Source organism: Lactuca virosa, chromosome 8 (assembly GCF_052849685.1).
Source record: "Lactuca virosa cultivar CGN04683 chromosome 8, Lactuca_virosa_CGN04683_v6, whole genome shotgun sequence".
NCBI classification, from domain to species: domain Eukaryota; kingdom Viridiplantae; phylum Streptophyta; class Magnoliopsida; order Asterales; family Asteraceae; genus Lactuca; species Lactuca virosa.
Window position 1 is genome coordinate 116,199,011 of NC_136433.1, and position 22,060 is coordinate 116,221,070.

Below are 22,060 nucleotides of genomic sequence, written 5' to 3' on the forward strand. Positions count from 1 at the left end.
TATTTCTAATAATAGCAGGGTCCTTTTGGGTTGCCCTCAAGACCCAAATTGAGTAGAATAAATAAAGGAGAAATTAGTTTATTAATTATTATGGTTAATAATTAATTAGAAACTAATGGGAAATATATTTTGGAAATATATTTTGGGAATTAGTTAACAGTTTAATTAATTAAAGGGTTGAATGTTCATTAATCGATAGTTGGTTAATCAGGAATGTTCCAGAACCCTTATGGAATTAGGGTTGGATGAAAATCACTCCATCCCACATGGGAAAGGAGTGAAATTTTGTGGTTAGGCCTCCATCCCACATGGGAAGGAGTACTAAACCCTAGGAGGCATCCAAGGCTATAAATAGGGACTTAGGGATTTCATTCCTCCTTGCACCTTGGCTTGAAGTATTCGCCAACCCTTCTTCCTCCCCCTCTTAGGGACGATTTCTAACCCCTTTGGGTTTGTGAAATTGACCCTTCTCCTAGTTATTTTTATTCCACTCTTTGGTGTCATTGGGTGTGATACCATTGGAGGGATTCTGGTTTGGATCCTTTCATCCAAGCAACTTCATGGAGGTTCAAGATCTCAAGCATGGAGATAAAGGGCTACATAAGAGGTATATTTTCTTACTTATGTTTTAGTTTTCTAGGGTTGATGTAATTAGCATGAAGCCATAGATCCATAGGATGCATGTACACTTAGGTATATCGTTGTTTCGATTTTTCTGCTGCCTAGTTTCAGAGTGTATTTGATGCGTAGAAAACTCAACACATACTACCTTCCACACCTATCCGTATTTAACTCAGAATTCCTCCCAAGGCCCCAAGTCACTAAGTTACTCCACACACTAAGTGCATTAGCACACATCTATAAGCTCCAAAGAGCCACATCTAACTCCTAGGTACTTATCCTATGTTCTATCTCAACCATCCTACCGCACCGCTAGAAGTCTCCACTAATCCTGCTAATTTCTCTGCGTATACCAATCACACATAATCGTGATCCGATAGATGGTCGAATAATTGATTCCACCCCAAGTCCACAACTAAACTAGGAACAACAAATAAAGGTAAACCAGGGCATTCTAGGGTTATAAAATCCTAATTATGTACAACTATATAATATACACATAACAATTAACAATATTAACTTCAACTCCTTGTATAGCATCACAAACATTCCCTAGGCTATAAGGCATCACAAGATAAAGCAACTTTATCATGCAAATCCTGATGGGATCCTTAGCCTATCAACTAACATGCATTTCTAACAGCTCTTATAACGACAACTCAATTATAAAATATAAGACGAGATATTTTGGGAATTCCATTCTCGAGCTCCGACTGACTGTACACTTTGAATCTTCCACTTCCTTAAGAATTGATCTTTTTTGAAAATGTTTTATGAAAATTCCTCAGATCCTTACCTTGAGTTTGGAATCACACGAGTGTTCATCCAAATCCCTCAAACCAGGGCTCTGATACCAACTTGGAATATCCCAAAATCACGACCATTTTTTTTGTTTTGAAATTACGTAAAAACATTGTTTCTAGGAAAAACCATAAGTATCAAAATATAATCATCCCAAAAATCAGAGTATCAAAATATACAGAAACATGAAAACGGTCGATAAGAGTGTATAGTCAAGCCTTCGCCTTCCAACGATCATTTGAAGTACCTGAAACACATTTAAATCCACAATTATAAAGGTGATGCTTAGTGAGTTCCCCCAAAATATCACATACAACACATCATAATAAAAAACTATGGGTTATCAGTAAACTTGGAACTATCAGTAGTCTTGAGGACTATCAGCAGTCCTATGGGCTCACAACAACCTTATCAGTTATCAGCAAACCTATGGACTATGAACAGTCCTGGAGTTATCAACAACTCAATAAACACACATAACATCAATCAGCAAATAAGACTCAGCTAGTCTAGCATGCATCCTACTATGACATAGGTAATACAGTGAGAAGAGCCACCTTGAAAACAGTAGGCTAACACAATAACTCTTTGATAGAGAAGACTGATACTACAAGACACATACACACAGCATATGAATACCATCTCATTCTACACCATAAAACCCTTAAGTTGACCAAAGTCAACAATGGTAAAAAATTCAATGGTCAAAGTCAGCCCCAGCTGACCCCCACGTCGTGGACACCCATTGGCAAGGGTGAAGTTACTTAAGACTTAGGCAGGTTCTACGACCTACCTAAGATTCTACATTTATATGGAGTTTATATAGTAAAATTTTAAGTACCTATCTTAAAAAAAGTTTAGAACCTATCTTAGAGCATTTGGGATGAACATAATAGGAACAAACATGATCTAGATTTTTTAATCAAGTCAAATGAGATGTTAGATCTGGCATGAATCAAGAGCTCGTTAAAATAAGATAAAAAAACACAGAGAAAAAACCAAAGAAACAAATACATAAAAAGAGATAAGGGAAATGTGTGATGGTGTTAGTGATTGAGAGGCTAGAGGATCGCTACAAACGAAAAGAAACAGTACCTTTATGATTTTTACAGACATGACTATTATCTTGATTCTTGTTATGCTTGCAAAACGGGTAATATGTGTTGTTAAGCAAACAAATTTAAATTAGTGTTATTATTTTTGATTTTATGAGTTTTAACATTATAATTTTATTTTGTTTAATTTGGTTTTGTGTAACGGAAGAAATATATATGGTTTTGATAACAATAAAACTTGCTAGTTTGCTATAGGTTTTCTTTGTACTCCTTTTTCATAGTTAATTATGAAGATGCTTACATTTCATATATTGTTTAAAGGGTAATATAGTATATATTAACATCTTGTTATGCCGCGTTCAAGTCTTCTTCCATCCGGTCTTATTACGTCCAGTTATGTCCTATGTATAATTGTAAGAAATTTTTATGTATAACTATCGAATATATGTTAGAATATTTAAAGGTATACAACCCGACTCGTCATGAAGTATTATTAATCCTTCCATTTTATCGAGTTCATGTAATTAAGGAACCATGTAACTTTCTGTCCTAGATTCGCCACTGCCCATTGGCCATGCCATCGCAACATTGAGAAAAAACAGTCGCAAAGACTGTCTATCGCTACGTCATGGTGATCAACCTTCCACATTGTGGGTGCTGCTTATATCAAATTAATGCATTAAGCTCTTAATCCTTCAAACCACTCATTGGTACTTTCTAGAGGGCTTTCTTACTTCCAATACTCCATAAAATCGTTGCTTCATAGACATGCATGTCCAATACATGTCTTGAGCTTAAATTAGGTCAAAATGATGAAAATAAGATTAAGATCACATGCATGGAACTCATAACTCACTAACTCTCTAGATATGGGACAAGAGGCCACAAAGGAACCTCAAGGAATCATAAAGTTGCTAAGTTTATGAAATCCCAACACTTAAACCACCTCAAATATGGAGGAAAATGGACAAAAACCTATATCTAGCATGCTTGGACACAAAAAGTAGAAGCTTGAGGACTTACAAGGGTGTAAAAGCTACACAAGATGATAAGGGAGAGGCTTGCTTGCTACAACAATGCACTGAAACACCTTCTTCTTTTTCAAGAGGCTAAAATCACCATAAAGAGCTCACAAGGTAAAAAAATGGAGGTTAGGTTTTCTTCTAGGATGAAGGGAGGTGATGGAGGCTAAGGATGTGAAAACCCTAGCCATCAAATCCCTTAAATAAGACTCAAAACCCAAAAAATTAGGGTTTGCACTCTGGCGGCCATCATGTCCTGGCCATAACCTTGCCACATTGTGGTGCACAAGAATAATGCACGTTTCATAAGGCTATGACCACATCGTGGTGTATCCTTCACCATGTCGTGGTCATCTCAAAATCCACATTTTACTTCTTTTAATTGCCAAAAACATAATTGAATCATTAACCTGTAATAGATGTTACAGTAGAGAGGAGGCTGCCAAGTAGGGTTTAATCCCAGACTCTAGGGTTAGGGTGGCTTAAATACTTCATAACTTTCAATTTAGGCCCCTTAAGTGTGAGGAAATGAGCCCATGACCCATGTATATGATCAAGTATCATTTGCTTGCACTTTAGCCCCCTAAAGTTAACTTTAACCACGATAAAAGTAACTTAGCAACAATACATAACAGAAAACTAACCTCGATAACAGAATGGAAAAGTTTAGGTCATTATAATATAGTTTGCAACACAAGCCCACATAGATTTATGATAAATGAGGAACATAAAGGTAGCATGGAACAACATAGACGTGAGGAATCCCTTGCATAGCCCATGGAAGAAGTGTATGGTGATGCTGATGTCGGGAAAGACAACTTGAAGAAGCTTTGGAGAATGAGCTTGAGATGAACAATTTAGGAGTTGAAAGAAGATAATAGGGATGGAGATTTAGAGGGATAGAAGCGAGATGGTTATATATTTCTCACTATATTAAGAAAGTCCTGCGGTTGTTCTATTGTGATCAATTGAAACTTGTTAGTACTTTTGTGGTAGTTCATGGTAATCAGAGGAAAGCTCATTGGGAAGTGGTCAAGTGGATCTTACAACACTTGAAGGGAACGACTGATGCTTTTATGGTGTATGGTGCTAATTCATGACATACGAACATGGTTGGATCAATAGACTCTGTAACACCCAGTCTCAGGTACGCATTTAAATTCAAGCCAAACTTCATATTTTACCCTTGGACTCGGCGAGTTGGAGGCCCAACTCGTCAAGTAGGATCGACTCTGGGTCGGGGGACTAAGTGACCTACTCGACGAGTCGGAAGACCGACTCGGCGAGTAGGAGCTGTCTGAGTGAAACCCTAAATTAGAGGGTTTGCACCCTATTTAAACATCTTATGAGGCTTCCACCCCATCCTCCATCACCTTCAAGCTCTGTCCTCGAAACCCTAATCAATTGTGAGCATTCTTGAGCAATTTGTGCCTTTCCTTGTGATTTGAAGTTAGAAGAAGGAAGGGAAAGCTTGGTGAATCAAGAAGCAAGTCAGTGGATCCAGAGTTGTGGTTGCACTTCCAGTTATTTGAGGTAAAGAGCTCCTACCTTGACTCCTTATTTGTTAGATCTACTTTGAGGCTTGAATCTTGACATCTTTGGGGGCACTTCCAAGCCATTTCGGATTGTAGAGTGTAATATAGGGTAAATGATTCAGATCTGGAACCTTGGAGGGTTCTCATGGCATAAAGGTGCCAACTTTATGGCCATGAGAACCCCATGCATGTAATAAACCCCTATTTTTGGTCTTTTGAGCTTAAAAGTCCCATGCATGGACGTAAAGTTCATGACTTTACGTGTTATATCGACCTTAGGAGCCCAGATCTACCCTTTGGATGAGATTAGCACAACAGAAATCGAGTTATGGGCATGGACATTAGTTGACTCGACGAGTCGTTCATGGGACTCGGCGAGTCGGGGGGTTGGTTCCCCAACCTTTTCTGATTCTAAGGGATCTAGTTGAGTCTAGAAGGGATCTAGATGAGTCCAGATGGGGGACTCAACAAAATAGACGTAGTTATGGACCTGGAAACCATGGGACTCGGCGAGTCCAAGGCAATCTCCCAACCCATGAAGACGGACTCGACGAGTTGTTCATACAACTCGGCGAGTCACAGACTAGTCACACTCATATGATGAAGATGAACTCGACGAGTTCAAGGATGAACTCGGCGAGCCAGATGAAGATAGTCTCGATGTTATGTTTGAAGGAGAACTCGTCGAGTTCTTGCTAGACTCGACGAGTAGAGTCAGAGTTGGGAACAGATGAAAGAATAGGGACTCGACGAGTTGGTGAGCCAACTCGGCGAGTCAGGTCAACTGGGTGTTGACTTTGACCAGGATGTTGATTTTAGCCACGGGTAAAACGGTCATTTTACCCTAAGAGTAGTTATCAGTTTTTGGCTAAGTACCTTTATGGAAATTTATAGCCGGAGAGTCGCCGGAGCAGCAAACATAGATTCCTCACCCAGAGTTGCAGCAGTCAGTCAAACGAGGTGAGTCTTCCTCCAGTAGGAACGGGTCTAAGGCATCAATGACGGTCTGTTTAAGTAGTAGAGTATGCTGGGGTGAGCCCGATGCCGAGGTTAGCCCGATACAGTTTATATGTTTCCGGACTTCGGTCCGATGCCGGGGCGGTTCCGAGAAGTAGTTAAGTATGCTTGATGTCTTTGTGATTCATGCATGTATATGTGTTATGTGTTATGTGTCCCGGACTCCGGTCCGATGTCGGGCAAGCCCGATGCAGTATATGCGTTTATGTTATATGTTATGTGTTAAGTGTTCCGGGGTAAGCCCGATGTATGTTAGTCATTATGCCATGTATTATGTATTTCGGGGAAATCCCGATGTATGCTAGTTTATGTGTTATATGTTATTTGTTCCGTGCTTCGGTCCGATATCGGGCAAGCCCGATACAGATTATGTAACGCCCGTAGATCCGGGCTAGTCAATTTAGAGACGATAAGCATCAAAAATGACTTTTTGATAGAAGATTATTTAGAATGAATAATCTTAACTAAGTTGTAGTGGTCGTGACATGGATTCCGGATATATAAAGAATGCCGAAATCCGAGTTATAACGAAGAAGTTATGACCTGTCGAAGTTTCACGACAGAACCGGTACGACACTGTGTGACGTAAATAGCGAACTTACGATAGAGCGATATTTAGCCTTAGTGATATAAACGAAAGTCGTAGAATACGTTAAACCGAGAGAGTGCATAAAAAGAACGTCTAAATCTGACTTCGTATGAGGAAGTTATGATTTTTCGAAGTTTCGACTTAGCAGTATGCAGCCCAAAGTTCGAATATGAGATTGAGTGATTTCTAGCCAAAACAACCTAAACAAGAATCGAAGATCTCGTCAATAGTAGTCCAACGGTAAAAAGACAGACGAAAACGAACGTCGGATGAAGAAGTTATGATTTAGTAGCGGACTTTTCCTGTCCCGGCCAACTAAAAATAATATAATAAAAATAAAGTCAAAATTTGCCGACGAAGTCTAAACGAGAGTTGTAGAGCATAATCTCACCTACGCGTGGATATAAAGAACGTCGAAAACCGAGCTCATATGCGAAAGATATGAATTTCTGAAGTTCGGGGCACGAACCCAACCCTGTGTCAGGGTTCACGACGTGAACAGTGGGTTCACGACGTGAACTCAGTGATGAGACCCTTCTGAGTCTGGCAGAACCAAGTTGAGACTACGCACCTGATAACGTCCAAAGTCACGACGTGAAATGATGGTTCACGATGTGAAAATCGAAAAATCAGCCCTATAAATAGAATTCAAGGGCAGCCGAATCTGGTTGCTCAATCTCTTCCCTCTCACCAATATTACCTCGATTTACGTGCAAGTTATACCCCCGAAGCCCTGGTATCATCCCGAGACCCAAAGCGAGTCCCGAAGCTCCGAAGATCCCGAGAAGAAAAGAGTTTCCGAGCCGAAGCTCTACCCGCGAGAAGCCCGATGTGTGAAGATACCCCGGTTTCATCAAAGAATACTACTTGAAGAGCCGTAGTGTTGTCCGATAATCGTCTAATCAAGTGAGTGTGTAGTTACTTTCTTCTACCGCATAGATATGAAGTATTTGCTATGAAATATGTGTTATGTGTTTATATATTGTTTGTTTACTTGATTTAAATGATTTAAACTATATATGTAATTTATATCTGTAAATATGTTGGGTAGAACATGGGTAGATGAAATAGTTGGTGTGTGAGGAAAAATGAGTTTGAGGATGAGACAAAAGATGATATAGATCATGAGATGAGGGTGACAGGTGAAAAATGAGCGAAACCTTTACCCAAATGATGGCCCCCGTCATTCAGCAGAGTATGGATGACAACCACGGACTATTCTAGACAGTCCAGTGGAAAACTAGCAGGCTCGCAACTTGTAGGTGTTGTGAACGATGTGTTCATCGGTGTACTCTAAAAACCCTGGCAGCTATGGACTTAGTGCCTTATATAAATACAATGGTAGCTATGGATTTAGTACTGTGTAGATGAACCTTGGTACCTATGGATTTTGTATTGTGTAGATGAACCTTGGTAGCTATGGAATTAGTACTGTGTAGATGAACCTTGGTAGCTATGGATTTAGTACTGTGTAGATGAACCTTGGTAGCTATGGATTTAGTACTGTGTAGATGAACCTCGGGCAGCAATGGACTTTGTGCCAATTCCTTAGGTCAATCCTTAGGAATGAATGAAGGAAGGATAGTTGATTCTTAGGGTAAAACCTTAAAAAATAAAGAAGATAATGGGGATGGGAAATTAGGTTGATTGTTTGATGATTAAATATAATCATTATATTATTGTGGGTTGAAAACCCTATATGCTCACCAGGCTCCCAAGCCTGACTCACTCAGTTTTCTTTGCATTACAGGTAATGGCACAAGATTATAAGTTGGTTGACTTGACGAGAGATTCTGGATTATACACCAGTAGTTGTAAGGTCTATTTTGTTCTGTTTATGCTTTTGGTTTGTATCGGAACATGACATCCCGAGATTTTGTTATATAATGAAAATACATTTCTTTAAGAAATACTTTGATAAATTCTTATCATATTTTGTTTTGGGAACGAATTCCGCAACCGTTTTCTTTAAACGATTACTCTGATTTTAAAACAAAGCATAAACAAATCGGTCTTTTCTGGCCGTGAAATGGGGATGTCACAGTTGGTATCAGAGCATTAGTTTAAGCGAACTAGGAATTTGTAGGATTTCTAGACTTAAACTTAGAATGCTAAGTGAAGATTGTGGGGTGAGTGTCTGTTGTACTTTAGACACGAGCACTAGTTTATTTTAGGAAAGTTGCCTAAAATGCTTTTATGTGCTATGTGACATCCCCTAATTTCTTGGCCAAAAAAGACCGATTTAATTTATGCTTTTTTAAAAATAAAATCAGAGAAATCTTTTCAAAAGATGTTGCGGAATAGGTCCCCAAAATAAAACATGATAAAAGTTTATCAAAACCCTTCTTTAAGAAGGTATATATTTTCCATATATATCAAAACCTCGGGATGTCATGTTCTGATACAGATCAAAAGCATAAACAAGACATTATAAGCCTTACTACAGTTATTTACAACTAATGGCCTATAATCAAAAATCTTTCATCGTCCTCCGGCTATGCTCGGGGTCCACTACCTGTAATCATAAAAAAACTGAGTGGGTCAGGCTTGGGAGCCTGGTGAGCATATAGGGTTTTCAACCCACAATAATAATAACTTATTAAGTTCACCAATCAACAATAACCCTGATTACACATTCCCATTGTCCTCACTTTACGTCCCTAAACACCTAACACAAGGGACTTAGCCTAAGGAATATCATCGGGTTGGACACTACTGCTAAGGGGACTCCTCAACCATACATGTCCTAAAGGCAGCCATGAGGGGGATTGGAGTACACCAATGAACATTTAGTTCATCAACACCTACAAGTTGCGAACTTGCTAGTGTACCACTGGACTGTCTAGAAAGGTCCGTGATCGTCATCTATACTCCGCTAGACGACTACAACAACACCAACAACAACACCGACACCGAGGCCTCTCATCATTTTAACACCCACCGACTATTTTGTCTACCCATGTTCTACCCAACATATTTGTAGATAAAATACATATACAGTTTAAAACTTGTATAAAACATCTATTCAACAGTCACCTCAAATAAACAATTAACATATTTACACATAGCACGTATTTTAAGCTAAATACTTCATATCTATGTGTAAAGTGAAAGTAACTACACACTCACATGTTTTGATGAAAATCGGGCAGCAATTCGTTTCCTAAAACGTTCGTTTCTAATAAAACCAGGAGTTTTATTGAGAAACCGGGCTCTGCAAAGGTCGGGCTTCGAAACCGAAAAGATAAATTTTTTGGGCTTCACGGGCACTTCGTGGCGTATTCCGGGGGTTATAATCGATATCGGGGCTTCGGGGGATGTTAATATGGAAGAAATATGAGTTTAGGGGATAAATTGACAATTTTCCAAAGTATACCTGGGAGGTCTCGCACCCTCCTATTTATAGGAGCGAGCCTCCTGATCCAACGGCTGAGAAGCCTCCAGGTGGCGAAGATCCGAAGCTCGCAGGGGGATGGCTCACACGTGACTGCGCATGCGAGGGGGCTGTTGGCCTCTTGTGATTGGACCGAAGTCCTAGGTCCGAAGTAGGGCATCCGTGGCTTCATGCGAGGGCTCGGTCACGTGTAAGAGGGTACGTGTCGCATCTCTACTGGACCACTTCGGATCAGCTCAGGAGCTCGGATGAGTCATCAGTTTCGGACACGTGGCACCTTCTAAGCGAGGGTGAGGTGGCCGAAGTCCACCTTGCGAATTTTCTCGGTTTTAGCAATTTTTCTCGTTTTTCGCGCCAAAACTTCTAAAATCCATAACTTTCGCATACGAGCTCCGTTTTTGATGTTCTTTATATGCACGCGTAGGTAAAATTACGCTCTACAACTTCCGTTTAGACTTCGTCGTCTAATTTTGAGTTTAATTTTTATATTATTATTTTTAACAGAACGGGATAGGAAATCCGTTAAAATTCATAACTTCTTCATCCGACGTCCGTTTTCATCAGACTTTTTACCGTTGTGCTACTATTTACGAAACCTTCGATTCTCGTTTAGGTTGTGTCGGCTAAAAATCACTCGATCTAAAATTCGAGTTTTTAGCTGTCTACTGCTAAGCTGAAACTTCGAAAAATCATAACTTCCTCATACGAAGTCAGATTTGGGTGTTCTTTTTATACATACTCTCGGTTTAACGAACACTACGAGTTTCGTTTAGATCACTAAGGCTAAAAAGTAGTTTATCGAAAACTCACTTTTTACGACATTCAGCACCGAGCCGGTTTTGTCGTGAAACTTCGACAGGTCATAACTTCTTCGTTATAACTCGGATTTCGGCATTCTTTATATATCTGTAATCCTTGTCACGACCACTACAACTTTCTTAATAGATATAGACTTTATCTAAAATTTATTTTCGACGCTCATTTTGATTCTTAATTAATTAACTCCTAGTAATTAAGCATAAAACACATAAAACACATAGAATTCACATAATTCCTTTTTCATTTCTTCAAAATGAGTTACAAAGGTTAACCTAGACTATCACCTTAATATTAATGCCTAGGCTAGAAACACGAGTGTTACAATTCTCTCCCCCTTAGGATGATTCCGTCCCCGGAATCACATATCACCAAACAACTGCGGGTAGCGACTCATCATGTCACTCTCCGTTTCCCAGGTGAGATTTGGTCCATTCGTATGTTTCCAGCGCACAAGCACTAAATCAACCATCTTGCATCGCAACTTCATAGTCTTATGGTCAACGATTGCCTCAGGTTCTTTAATCAACCTCTTGTTTTCATCCAACCTTAACTCAGAAATCGGAATTATGTCGGGCACATATCCCGTGAACTTCCTCAAATAACACACATGAAATGTGTTATGAATACCCTCCAGTTCTTCCGGTAATTCTAGCTTGTAAGCTTGATTCCCGATCCTCTGGAGAACTTTAAATGGTCCAATAAACCTTGGACTCAACTTTCCCCTTTTACCAAATCTTATAAGTCCCTTCCACGGCGAGACTTTAAGTAAAACCGAATCTCCAACTTCGAAGGATATCGGTTGTCTTTTCTTGTCAGCATAGCTCTTTTGTCGATCTTGAGCAGCTAACATCCTCTCCCTTATCACTTTCAACTTTTCAGCAGTTTGATGGACTATCTCAGGTCCCATAAACTGCTTTTCCCCAGCTTCCAGCCAACATGATGGCGTTCGACACTTTTCTCCATACAAAGCATGATAAGGTGTCATCTTAATGCTTGAGTGGAAACTATTATTATAGGAAAATTCTACTAAAGGTAAGTGTTCATCCCAGTTACCTTGGAATTCTAGGGTACATGCTCTCATCATATCCTCCAATGTTTGAATTGTTCGCTCGCTTTGACCATCAGTTTGCGGATGGTAAGTTGTACTCAAACACAACTTGGTACCCAATTCCTCTTGTAGACTCCTCCAAAACCTTGAGGTAAAACGACTGTCACGATCGGATACAATCGTTAACGGAACACCGTGTAGCCTCACAATTTCCTTCACATAAGAATTCGCAAGTTTATCCATAGACCATTTCTCGTTAGCGGCTATGAAATGTGCACTCTTAGTGAAGCGATCAACGACCACTCAAATCATGTCGTGACCGTTCCTTGTTCTGGGTAGTTTAGTCACAAAATCCATGGTAATGTCCTCCCATTTACCCATGGGTACAGGTAAAGGTTCTAAACTCCCATACAGTTTCTGATGTTGTGCCTTAACCCTATCACAAGTTACACACTCAGCCACATACTTAGCAACGTCGAGCTTCATCGTCGGCCACCAGTAATAGGGTTTTAGATCCCTATACATTTTCGTACTGCCGGGATGAATCGAGTACATGGTTTTGTGAGCTTCTTCCATCAGAAGACCTCTTACTCCTCTCGTCTTAGGTACCCAAATCCTATCTTTGAATACCTTCAATCATTGACCATTTGTATCAAACACCAACGTTTTTCCCAAACGCTCCTCCTTCCGGTCATTTTTCTCCAAAGCTTCCTCCTGAGCTTTCTTTATACTTTCCACAATTGTCGAGACGACTTCGATTTTCAGCGCTCTTGGCCTTCTCTTTTCAAGATTTACCTTCCGACTGAGAGCATCAGCAACAACATTTGCTTTACCAGGGTGGTAAAGTATCTCACAGTCGTAGTCCTTGAGTAGTTCCAGCCAGCGCCGCTGTCTCATGTTCAATTCCTTCTGATTAAAGAGATATTGAAGACTCTTATGATCAGTGAAAAGTTTGCACATAGTACCATAAAGATAATGCCTCCGTATCTTTAAGGCGAACACTACCGCTGCCAACTCCAGATCATGAGTTGGGTAGTTCTTTTCATGCTCTTTCAACTACCTCGATGCATACGCTATCACTTTATCCCTTTGGGTCAGAACACAACCTAACCCAACTCCAGAGGCATCACTATAGACTGCGAAGTCATCAACTTCTTCAGGTAACGAAAGAATCAGTGCTTCACACAATCTCTTCTTTAACTTTTCAAAGGCTTCCTTATGCTTCTCATTCCAAGCATAAGTAGCTCCTTTGTGGGTCAAAGCTGTTAATGGAGTAGCGATCGAAGAAAAGCCTTGGATAAATCGGCGATAATATCCGGCTAATCCTAAAAAGCTTCGAATCTCCGTGGGACTTTTTGGTTGTTCCCACTTCATCACAGCTTCAATCTTTGTTGGGTCAACCATTATTCTATCTTGGTTAACCACATGACCTAAAAATTGGACTTCTTGAATCCAAAATTCACATTTGGAGAACTTTGCATACAGCTTCTCCTTTTTCAGGACTTCTAGCACTTCGCGCAGATGCTTCTCATGCTCCTGCTTGCTTTTCGAATAGATCAAGATATCGTCTATGAATACTATCACGGATTTATCAAGGTATGGTTTACAAACCCTGTTCATCAAATCCATGAAAGCTGTTGGGGCATTGGTTAATCCGAACGACATAACCAAAAATTCATAGTGTCCATATCTTGTTCTGAACGCAGTCTTCTCGATATCCTGCTCCCTCACCTTTAGTTGATGGTAACCCGACCTAAGATCGATCTTCGAAAAATAGCTCGATCCTTGCAACTGATCGAACAAGTCATCGATCCTCGGCAACGGGTACTTGTTCTTTATCGTCGCTTTATTCAGCTCTCTGTAATTGATGCACATTCTCATGCTCCAGTCTTTCTTCTTTACAAATAACACAGGGGCTCCCCAGGGTGATGAACTAGGTCGAATGAAACCTTTGTCCAATAACTCCTGAAGTTGTGTCATAAGTTCTTTCATCTCTGTTAGTGCTAATCGATATGGTGCTTTTGCTATCGGCGTCGTTCCTGGTAACAAGTCGATACGAAATTCTACTTGTCGATCAAAGGGCAATCCGGGAAGATCTTCGGGAAAGACTTCCGGATAATCACACACCACCGGAATATCTTGCACCTCCTTCTTTTCCTTCTGAGCATCGATCACGAACGCTAGATATGATGTACACCCCTTGGCCAAACACTTTCTGGCTTTCATTAGGGAAATGATTCCAGAATTTACTCTGCGTTTGTCTCCATACACCATAAACGACTCTTTCCCTGGCGGGTTTACTTTAACTATATTCTTCCTACACATTATTTTGGCATCATTGGCGCTAAGCCAATCCATTCCTAAAACTATGTCGAAACCATTTAACTCGATAGGCAATAATTCCTCGTGGAACTTATTCCCATCCAAGTCAATGATGATGTTTTTCATACGATGGCTAACAGGTACAAACTTGCCACTAGCAATTTTGACTAATAAAGCATTAACTAGTCTATCAACAGGCAAAGCTAGTTTTCTACCAAATTCATGCGATATAAAGGAGTAATTGGCTCCAGAATCAAACAAAATTTGGGCAGGCAATTCGTTTACGAGAAAGGTACCTGAAGCGACATCGACTTCTTCTTTCGCAGCTTCGAGTGTCATCTGAAAGGCTCTCGCCTTCGGCTTTGGTGGAAGATTGGGTTTTGCTGCGTCTTTCTTCTTCGGGCAATCCCTCAAAATATGCCCTTCTTCATGGCACCCATGACAGACGTTATTAGTGAAGGTGCATTCATTGGCATAATGCCTTGGGTTTCCACACTTGTAACAAGTTAGTTCCACGCTGCACTTCCCAACATGTTTCTTCTTGCACCTGTCACACCACTTGGCTTCGGCTCCTCCTCCGAATTTTCTCGAACCAGACTTCGAGAATTTGTCCTTTTTATTGGAACCTGATGTTCCTTCAAACTTTCTCTTTTCGCCAACTTCAACCTTGCTGGTGGCTCTCCCTTTGATCATATCTTCAACAGACTTGGCAGCCCAGATAGCTGCCTCCAAAGTAAGTGTCTGACATACTGGCACCGCATACTCCCATGGAAGTCCCTTTGCGTACCTGTCAATTTTCGCCAGCTCATCTGGGACAATACGCAAGACAAACTCCATTTTGTCTATGAAGTTATTCGTATACTCGTCAACGGTCATACTCCCCTTCTGCAACGTTAGAAATTGGTTTTCTAACTCAAGTACGTTTTGGCTTAAAGTGCACCAAGAACTCTGCCCAAGTCATTTGCAATGGCTCATTAGGGCTTAAGGTTTTCCCTAATGTGTTCCACCAACGAGCAGCACTACCCCTGAACTGACGCACTGCAAAGGTGGTTTGTAACTTGCCTTGGCAATCACAAGTTATGAAAGCCAACTCCATTTTCGAGATCCAGTCCATTACTCCGACAGGATCTTCTTTTCCAGTGAAAGTTGATGGCTTGCAAGTCATAAAGTCCTTATACTTGCACCCATTTCTCTCCACTCTATCTTCGTGGTTATTCCTCCCAACCACGAGCGGTTCACTATGACCAACCGATCTGCTGTTGTTCCCTTCTTCAGATCGATCGTCATTTAGTTCACGTTGTTCAACAGGAACTGAAGGTTCATCCCTGTTGTTCAACAACATTTGCCTCAATTCCTCCCTCTGTTCAGCCATCATGGTCTGAATCACAGCTCGTACTCCAGCCATGGTGATGGGTTCGGGTGCAGCTCCTACTATAGGCATCTGTTCCACCACTTGAGGTTGAGGTTGTTGGTTTCTGTTTGCATTTCCCGCTCCACTTCTAGTTCTTGCCATTATAATCTATATACCGAATAAGGCGAATTTAGGTCTTTATCCTTGTTAGACATGTCAATTCCCTTATCACTCTAAAACGTTTACATGTTAGTTCTAATCTCGTAATCATACGCTTAGAATCCTACACACATAAGGTTTCCAGATCCGGTCGGCAACAAACCATAGATCCGAACAAATAATGGCATATATGGCAACATATAGCATTTAGCACATAAAGGCATTTTAGGCACCTTTCCTAAAATAAACTAGTGCTCGTGTCTAAAATATGGTAGACACTCACCTCACAATCACCACTTAGCATTCTAAGTTTAAGTCTAGAAATCCTACAATTTCTTAGTTCGCTTAAACTAATGCTCTGATACCAACTGTGACATCCCCTAATTTCTCGGCCAGAAAAGACCGATTTAATTTATGCTTTTTTTAAAATAAAATCAGAGAAATCTTTTCAAAAGATGTTGCGGAATAGGTCCCCAAAATAAAACATGATAAAAGTTTATCAAAACCCTTCTTTAAGAAGGTATATATTTTCCATATATATCAAAACCTCGGGATGTCATGTTCTGATACAGATCAAAAGCAGAAACAAGACATTATAAGCCTTACTACAATTATTTACAACTACTGGCCTATAATCAAAAATCTCTCATCGTCCTCCGGCTATGCTCGGGGTCCACTACCTGTAATCATAAAAAAAACTGAGTGGGTCAGGCTTGGGAGCCTGGTGAGCATATAGGGTTTTCAACCCACTTATTAAGTTCACCAATCAACAATAACCCTGATTACTCATTCCCATTGTCCTCACTTTACGTCCCTAAACACCTAACACAAGGGACTTAGCCTAAGGAATATCATCGGGTTGGACACTACTGCTAAGGGGACTCCTCAGCCATACATGTCCTAAAGGCAACCATGAGGGGGATTGGAGTACACCAATGAACATTTAGTTCATCAAAACCTACAAGTTGCGAACTTGCTAGTGTACCACTGGACTGTCTAGAAAGGTCCGTGATCGTCATCTATACTCCGCTAGACAGGAGTCCGATGTCGGGTAAGCCGATGTCGGGATTCGTCCCGATGCAGTTGGGAGTAGTCCCAGAGTTATGTTATTTGTTATATGTGCTTTGTATGGTATATGGTAGTTTAGGGGAGCTCACTAAGTTTCGTGCTTACAGTTTTCAGTTTTGGTTTCAGGTACTTCAGCTAGCAAAGGGAAGGGCTCGAGTTGATGGCATGGCACACACCACAGTTTTATTAGCCTGGGAGCTTACTCTGATATTTTATATGAGACAGTTTTATGTTGACAGATTTTATGAGATTTTGAGATACATGTTTGATGATTTTATTTTATGGTGATAATATTATGTTTGATAATGATTTTAAAAAACGAAATTTTTGGCTTGTATTTTTGGGATGTTTCAGATTCAGATCATGGATGTGATATGGTGATAAGAAGATCATTGGCTTTTGGTCTCGTTTAGAGTCTTGTTTTAAAATTCGAGAATTCTATCGTGTTCTATGACAAGTTTTGCATTCAAAAGTCCGGTACCAAAGATAATTTAGACTTTATTCTATCATGGAGGTGATATGTTGAAAATGTCATTTCCTAGAGAGAAGTTCAAGTTTTACTTGGACTTGGTTGATGTTCGTATGAGTTAAGTCCCTTCGGGGGCAGAAAGGTAGGAAGGGTGAGGAAGTTCTTAGTTTCATGTGAAGTTCAGAGAATACTCAAGTCAAGGTGGAGATTGTTAAATGTGACTTGAGCATTTGGATCATTCTATATGAGCATCTGAGATTAATGGAGCACTTGGAAGCATGAGTGAGCATCAAGGACCAAGAGTGAGCATCATGAATCACGAGTGGGCATCAGGGATCACGAGTCAACATCAAGGATCCCATGTGAGCATCAAGGATCATGAGTGAGGATCATGAATCAGGAGTGGGCATCAGGGATCACAAGTGAGCATCATGGATGCTCACAACTTAAAGATGCTTAAAGAGGATGCTCATCGGTTAAAGATGCTCATTAGTTGAAGATGCTTAAGGAGAATGCCCATTAGTTGATGATTCTCAAGAGTTGAAGATGCTCATAGATGATGCTCATGCAATGTATCTCAATGATGAAGGTTCCTAAAGCCCACAGTGAAACACATCATAAATCGATTTCATGTTTTCATGTTTCTTTTCTCTTTCTTGATTGACAATATAAGAAAAGCCTTAGTTTCTTTTCGCTCTCTTGATCGATGAAAGCCTTAGAATAAAGTTTAACCTAAAGATAAGAAATACCTTAATTGCCCTTATTTATGTAGCATGAACCGGACTCAAAGAACAATAGCTACCATTTGGTAAATGTACCATAACTTACTTGCTTTTTATTTTTATTTATCTATTTATTTATTTTAGTTTAGCTCAAAAAAATAAACCAATTAATCTTTCTCCCATTCCAGAAGGACGAGATTGACTCCCTCGTCTTCCTTCCCGTGTAAGGAATTTTGTTGCTTATAAACCCTCTTCTCCATCGTTACAAACCCACGGTATAAGTAATCGGTTACCGGTGCCTGTTTCCCCTCCATCGTTCATACAAGAATGGAGCAACCACTGCTCAGTGGTGGAATTTCTTGTCCTCAATTTCGGCTCTAATATTAAGTTTAATTCCGTCTACTCTTTTTTCGATTCTATGATTATCAAATCCCTTGTTTGTTTGCAGAAAAGGGTGAAATTGAGGGTAAAGAAAACGAGAAATGGCATTCTTATCCATCGGTGGGACGAACAGGGTCGACGATCCCAACTGCTTCTGATGTTAGTGTTGACGAAATTCGATCGGCTGCTACCGGTTCTGATCGTTACCCTGCTTCTCTACATGCCCCCTTGATGAGTTCTCCGGAGCCTCCTCCCTATATTCCCGGTACAGTATATGTCAAATGCCTTAGAATTTTATCCAGTTTACATCATGTATGTGTTTCAACTTCAATGATTATCTTAGATTGTAAAAGCAGATACGTGTCTGCCTTATATGATGATTGTAGGAACTTGTGTGTCATCATTTTTAGCTGAATATTGCTGTAATTTCCTATCTGAGTTAGAGATGCCCTTTTTCATAGCCAAACTTTAAATATTTAGAAAAACGATTTATGTAGATTGTGTCTAGAATGGAACCCAACAGTATAAAGAGCTGAATCCTTCCAAAAAGAACACAAATAAACTCTTTTAAGAGATGAACCATCCACCTAAAAAAGTGTTTCTCAACTTCTTTTTATGATGTCACTCCAACTTTTTCTTCTATCATCTTTTATGGAACCCATCGTTCACTTTGTATGAACTTTTCATATATATTAAACATTTAAACAACCTTGCTTTCATGGAAGATTCCTTTTCTTCCTTGATTCTTACTACCATACCTGAAATTAATATGGATCGTATCAAAACCTGAACTTTATTTGCTTAGTTGATCATTAAAGTCTGTTCCACATAATTTTTATCGACTATCTCTTACTTAAGGACCAATGAAACCCACATCTAAAATTATCCAGTTTTGTTGCAGAGCAACCGTTTCCATACCAGGGTGGATATGGAGGACAATATGGTCAAACTGAACATCAAGCTCATAGGTATACAGTATACGCTGTTTGCTTCTGTGATATAATTTGATCCTTAATTCACATAACTTTAAACATAATTCTATGAGATTATATGTATACAGACAAATCTTGGATGAAGTTGAGATACGCGAGTTACTGATCGACCATGTTGGCCACCGATGCTGTTGGGGAAGCAGGCCTGCTCGAACATGGAAGATCCATTCTGTTGAAGACTGCAATGTCTATGTTGGAACCCTTGAAACTTTTGTGGAAGAAAGAGAAGTCATCACTGAAACAGAACCATATCTTGGTGGTGGCAACAGCAACATTGATGGAAAAGATAAAGGCCCTGAACTTGGTGTTTGGGAACTGGATTTAAGGTCAGAATTCCCAGTTCTATTCACTCATCACAAAGAATCCCGTGCCCAAATCCCCCATTCAGAATCCATCAACAAATGCTCAGGTAATAAATAACCCATCAAATATCATGATTTATATATTCTTTTAGTGTTGGGTTTCTTACCTTTTTATCCAATCTTGGTTGGATGACAGATTGTGAAGGAAGAGGAGATATTATTTGTGGTAAATGCAATGCTGATCAAGAACCAGGAGTTTATAAAGAAAATCAGATGACTCAGTGTGGTGCCTGTTATGGAAGGGGTTTAATTGCTCATAGAGATGGATCTGACACAATGTAAGCCATAAAATAGATCAAATGTAATTACATTCTTTATGGATCATAGCAATATGTGACCTAAAATAGCAAAATACTTACCTTTTTACACATAATAGAGAAACATATTTTCTATGCAGATGTGTGAAATGTAATGGGAAAGGAAAGCTACCATGTGCAAGTTGTGGATCTCGTGGCCTAATCAAATGCACAACATGTTCAGGAAGTGGCTCGCTTTTGACACGCAAAATAGCGCTTGTTAAATGGTATGTTATGTATTGATATTATACATTTATTTGATGTTTTAGTGATAATTGAATTTAGCTTTTTTTAATTAATGTTTTGTAGGGACACACACGCGACACGTAAGCTGAATGCGACAAGTGGGGCCGCCTCGGTGCCGGATGATGTGTTCCACAGAGCGAAAGGGGTGCAATTGTGTAACACGCAGGCGTACAATTGCACACCGGCTTTTTTTGCTGATTCCTTTTTTTTGAACCAGTTTTCTTCAGAGGTCATATCTGAAAGACCTGTCATACCTGTCACTGCAAGAGTTATATGTGAGAGGCATACAATTTCTGTCATCCCTGTTACACGTGTCACCATGGTACATCGTGGTCAGGCTTTTAGTTTTTATGTTATTGGGTTTAGTCGTGAGGTGTATCTTAAGGATTATTATCCTTCTAGGTTTTGTTGGGGGTTGTGCCCTTGCTTAGAGTGGCTCAAGTTGTGATTGTGATTGTGATTGTGGTTTTAAGCACTTTAGGCAATGTTTGGTTGAGCGTGAAGCATGGAGATGTGTTTTTTTTTCTTTATGGTATGATAGTGTGATTGAATGAGTTATGATATGTGTTTGTTTGGATATAGTGTTGTATATATAAGATCTGAATAAATTGTTTGAATGAGGTTATATGGCTATTTTGTCCTTTACATTCCAAAAAAATAAATTTCACAATATTCTTCTTATACAATTATGTAGTTTATATGTATTTTTTTCTAGCAAGTAATTAGATATGTATGAAATAGAGTCATGTAATTATCAACCTATAAAGCTCAAAATCCTTGCAACTCTACTAATTTGCTCATCTTACATGTAGAAACTTAGAAAATTAAATGATAAATACGTATGTATATCAGTATATGTTTATGTTTTGTCATAGATCATTAATACACAGATGAAATGGATATTTTCTTCAATGAAATTGTTCTTTTCCTTGGTCTCCTCTCTCAAATTGATCAATATTGGTTAATTTAGTTTAGAAAAATTTGCAAAAGTAATCTATACAGTCTCTCAATTTTCAACATAATTCAGCATTTGATAGCCTAACAAATTTTTTTCTGTAGAAAAATAAAAAGCAATCTACTTAAATAATCATAAATCAACTTCACCAATATATATATATATATATATATATATATATATATATATATATATATATATATATATATATATATATATATATAACCAATCATATAATAGCAAAGAAACTCTTGCAAAAAGCTAGAAAACAAGAAAAAACATTACAGATTATTTAAAGAAAATTGCATCCAACAATTCCAATTAAAAGTATATTTTCTATGTCTGTTACTAACTCAGAAAGGAAAATTCTCTAATTGAATAATAAATCATATATTTTCTCATCTTACCATCTTCAAAAACCTTATCATTACGATGCATCCATAAGTTCCAAAACATAATGCAAACCACCGCATCAATCACACTTTTTTTATTAGTTGTACCTCAAAGATTATCCACTTGATCCAATAAAGAGTTCATGCAAGAAAAAAAAAACTAACTTGGATGTCTAACCATTTAAAAACTGCATTCAAAGTTCCACGTCACCACACATCTAACAAACAAATGGTACAATTGTTTTACATCCAAGTTACAAATCAGACACAGTTTACTAGGAATATCAAATCCACGGTAATCAAGGTTACTTGTGTCGGCAATCTATCCGTCATAATTCTCCACACAAGAATATTAACTTTCCGATGGATGAATCTAGTACACATATCAGCACTTGGCAATATCTTTTTATCTATCCACCTTCTAGTATCTGCTGTAGAAAAGTT

At 39.1% G+C, this 22,060-nt stretch overlaps 1 protein-coding gene across 1 annotated transcript; it reads left to right on the forward strand.

Moving 5' to 3' along the window:
• Positions 1–18,179: 18,179 nt before the first annotated feature.
• On the forward strand, positions 18,180–20,886 carry LOC145134053 (chaperone protein dnaJ-like protein). Its single transcript, XM_079068975.1, has 7 exons — positions 18,180–18,341; positions 18,441–18,638; positions 19,275–19,341; positions 19,434–19,774; positions 19,864–20,005; positions 20,125–20,250; positions 20,333–20,886. Exons 1-7 carry the CDS (start codon positions 18,320–18,322, stop codon positions 20,715–20,717), a joined length of 1,281 nt encoding a protein of 426 aa, XP_078925101.1. The 5' UTR covers positions 18,180–18,319; the 3' UTR covers positions 20,718–20,886.
• Positions 20,887–22,060: the final 1,174 nt, after the last annotated feature.

What these genes read in the sequence shown, in the direction of transcription:
- LOC145134053 (XM_079068975.1), top strand. Translation starts at nt 18,320, where the DNA reads ATGGAGCAACCACTGCTCAGTG. An exon ending in ACTGAACATCAAGCTCATAG is followed by an intron (nt 19,342 to 19,433) that starts GTATACAGTATA and finishes ATATGTATACAG; the next exon opens with ACAAATCTTGGATGAAGTTG. An exon ending in AGAGATGGATCTGACACAAT is followed by an intron (nt 20,006 to 20,124) that starts GTAAGCCATAAA and finishes TTTTCTATGCAG; the next exon opens with ATGTGTGAAATGTAATGGGA.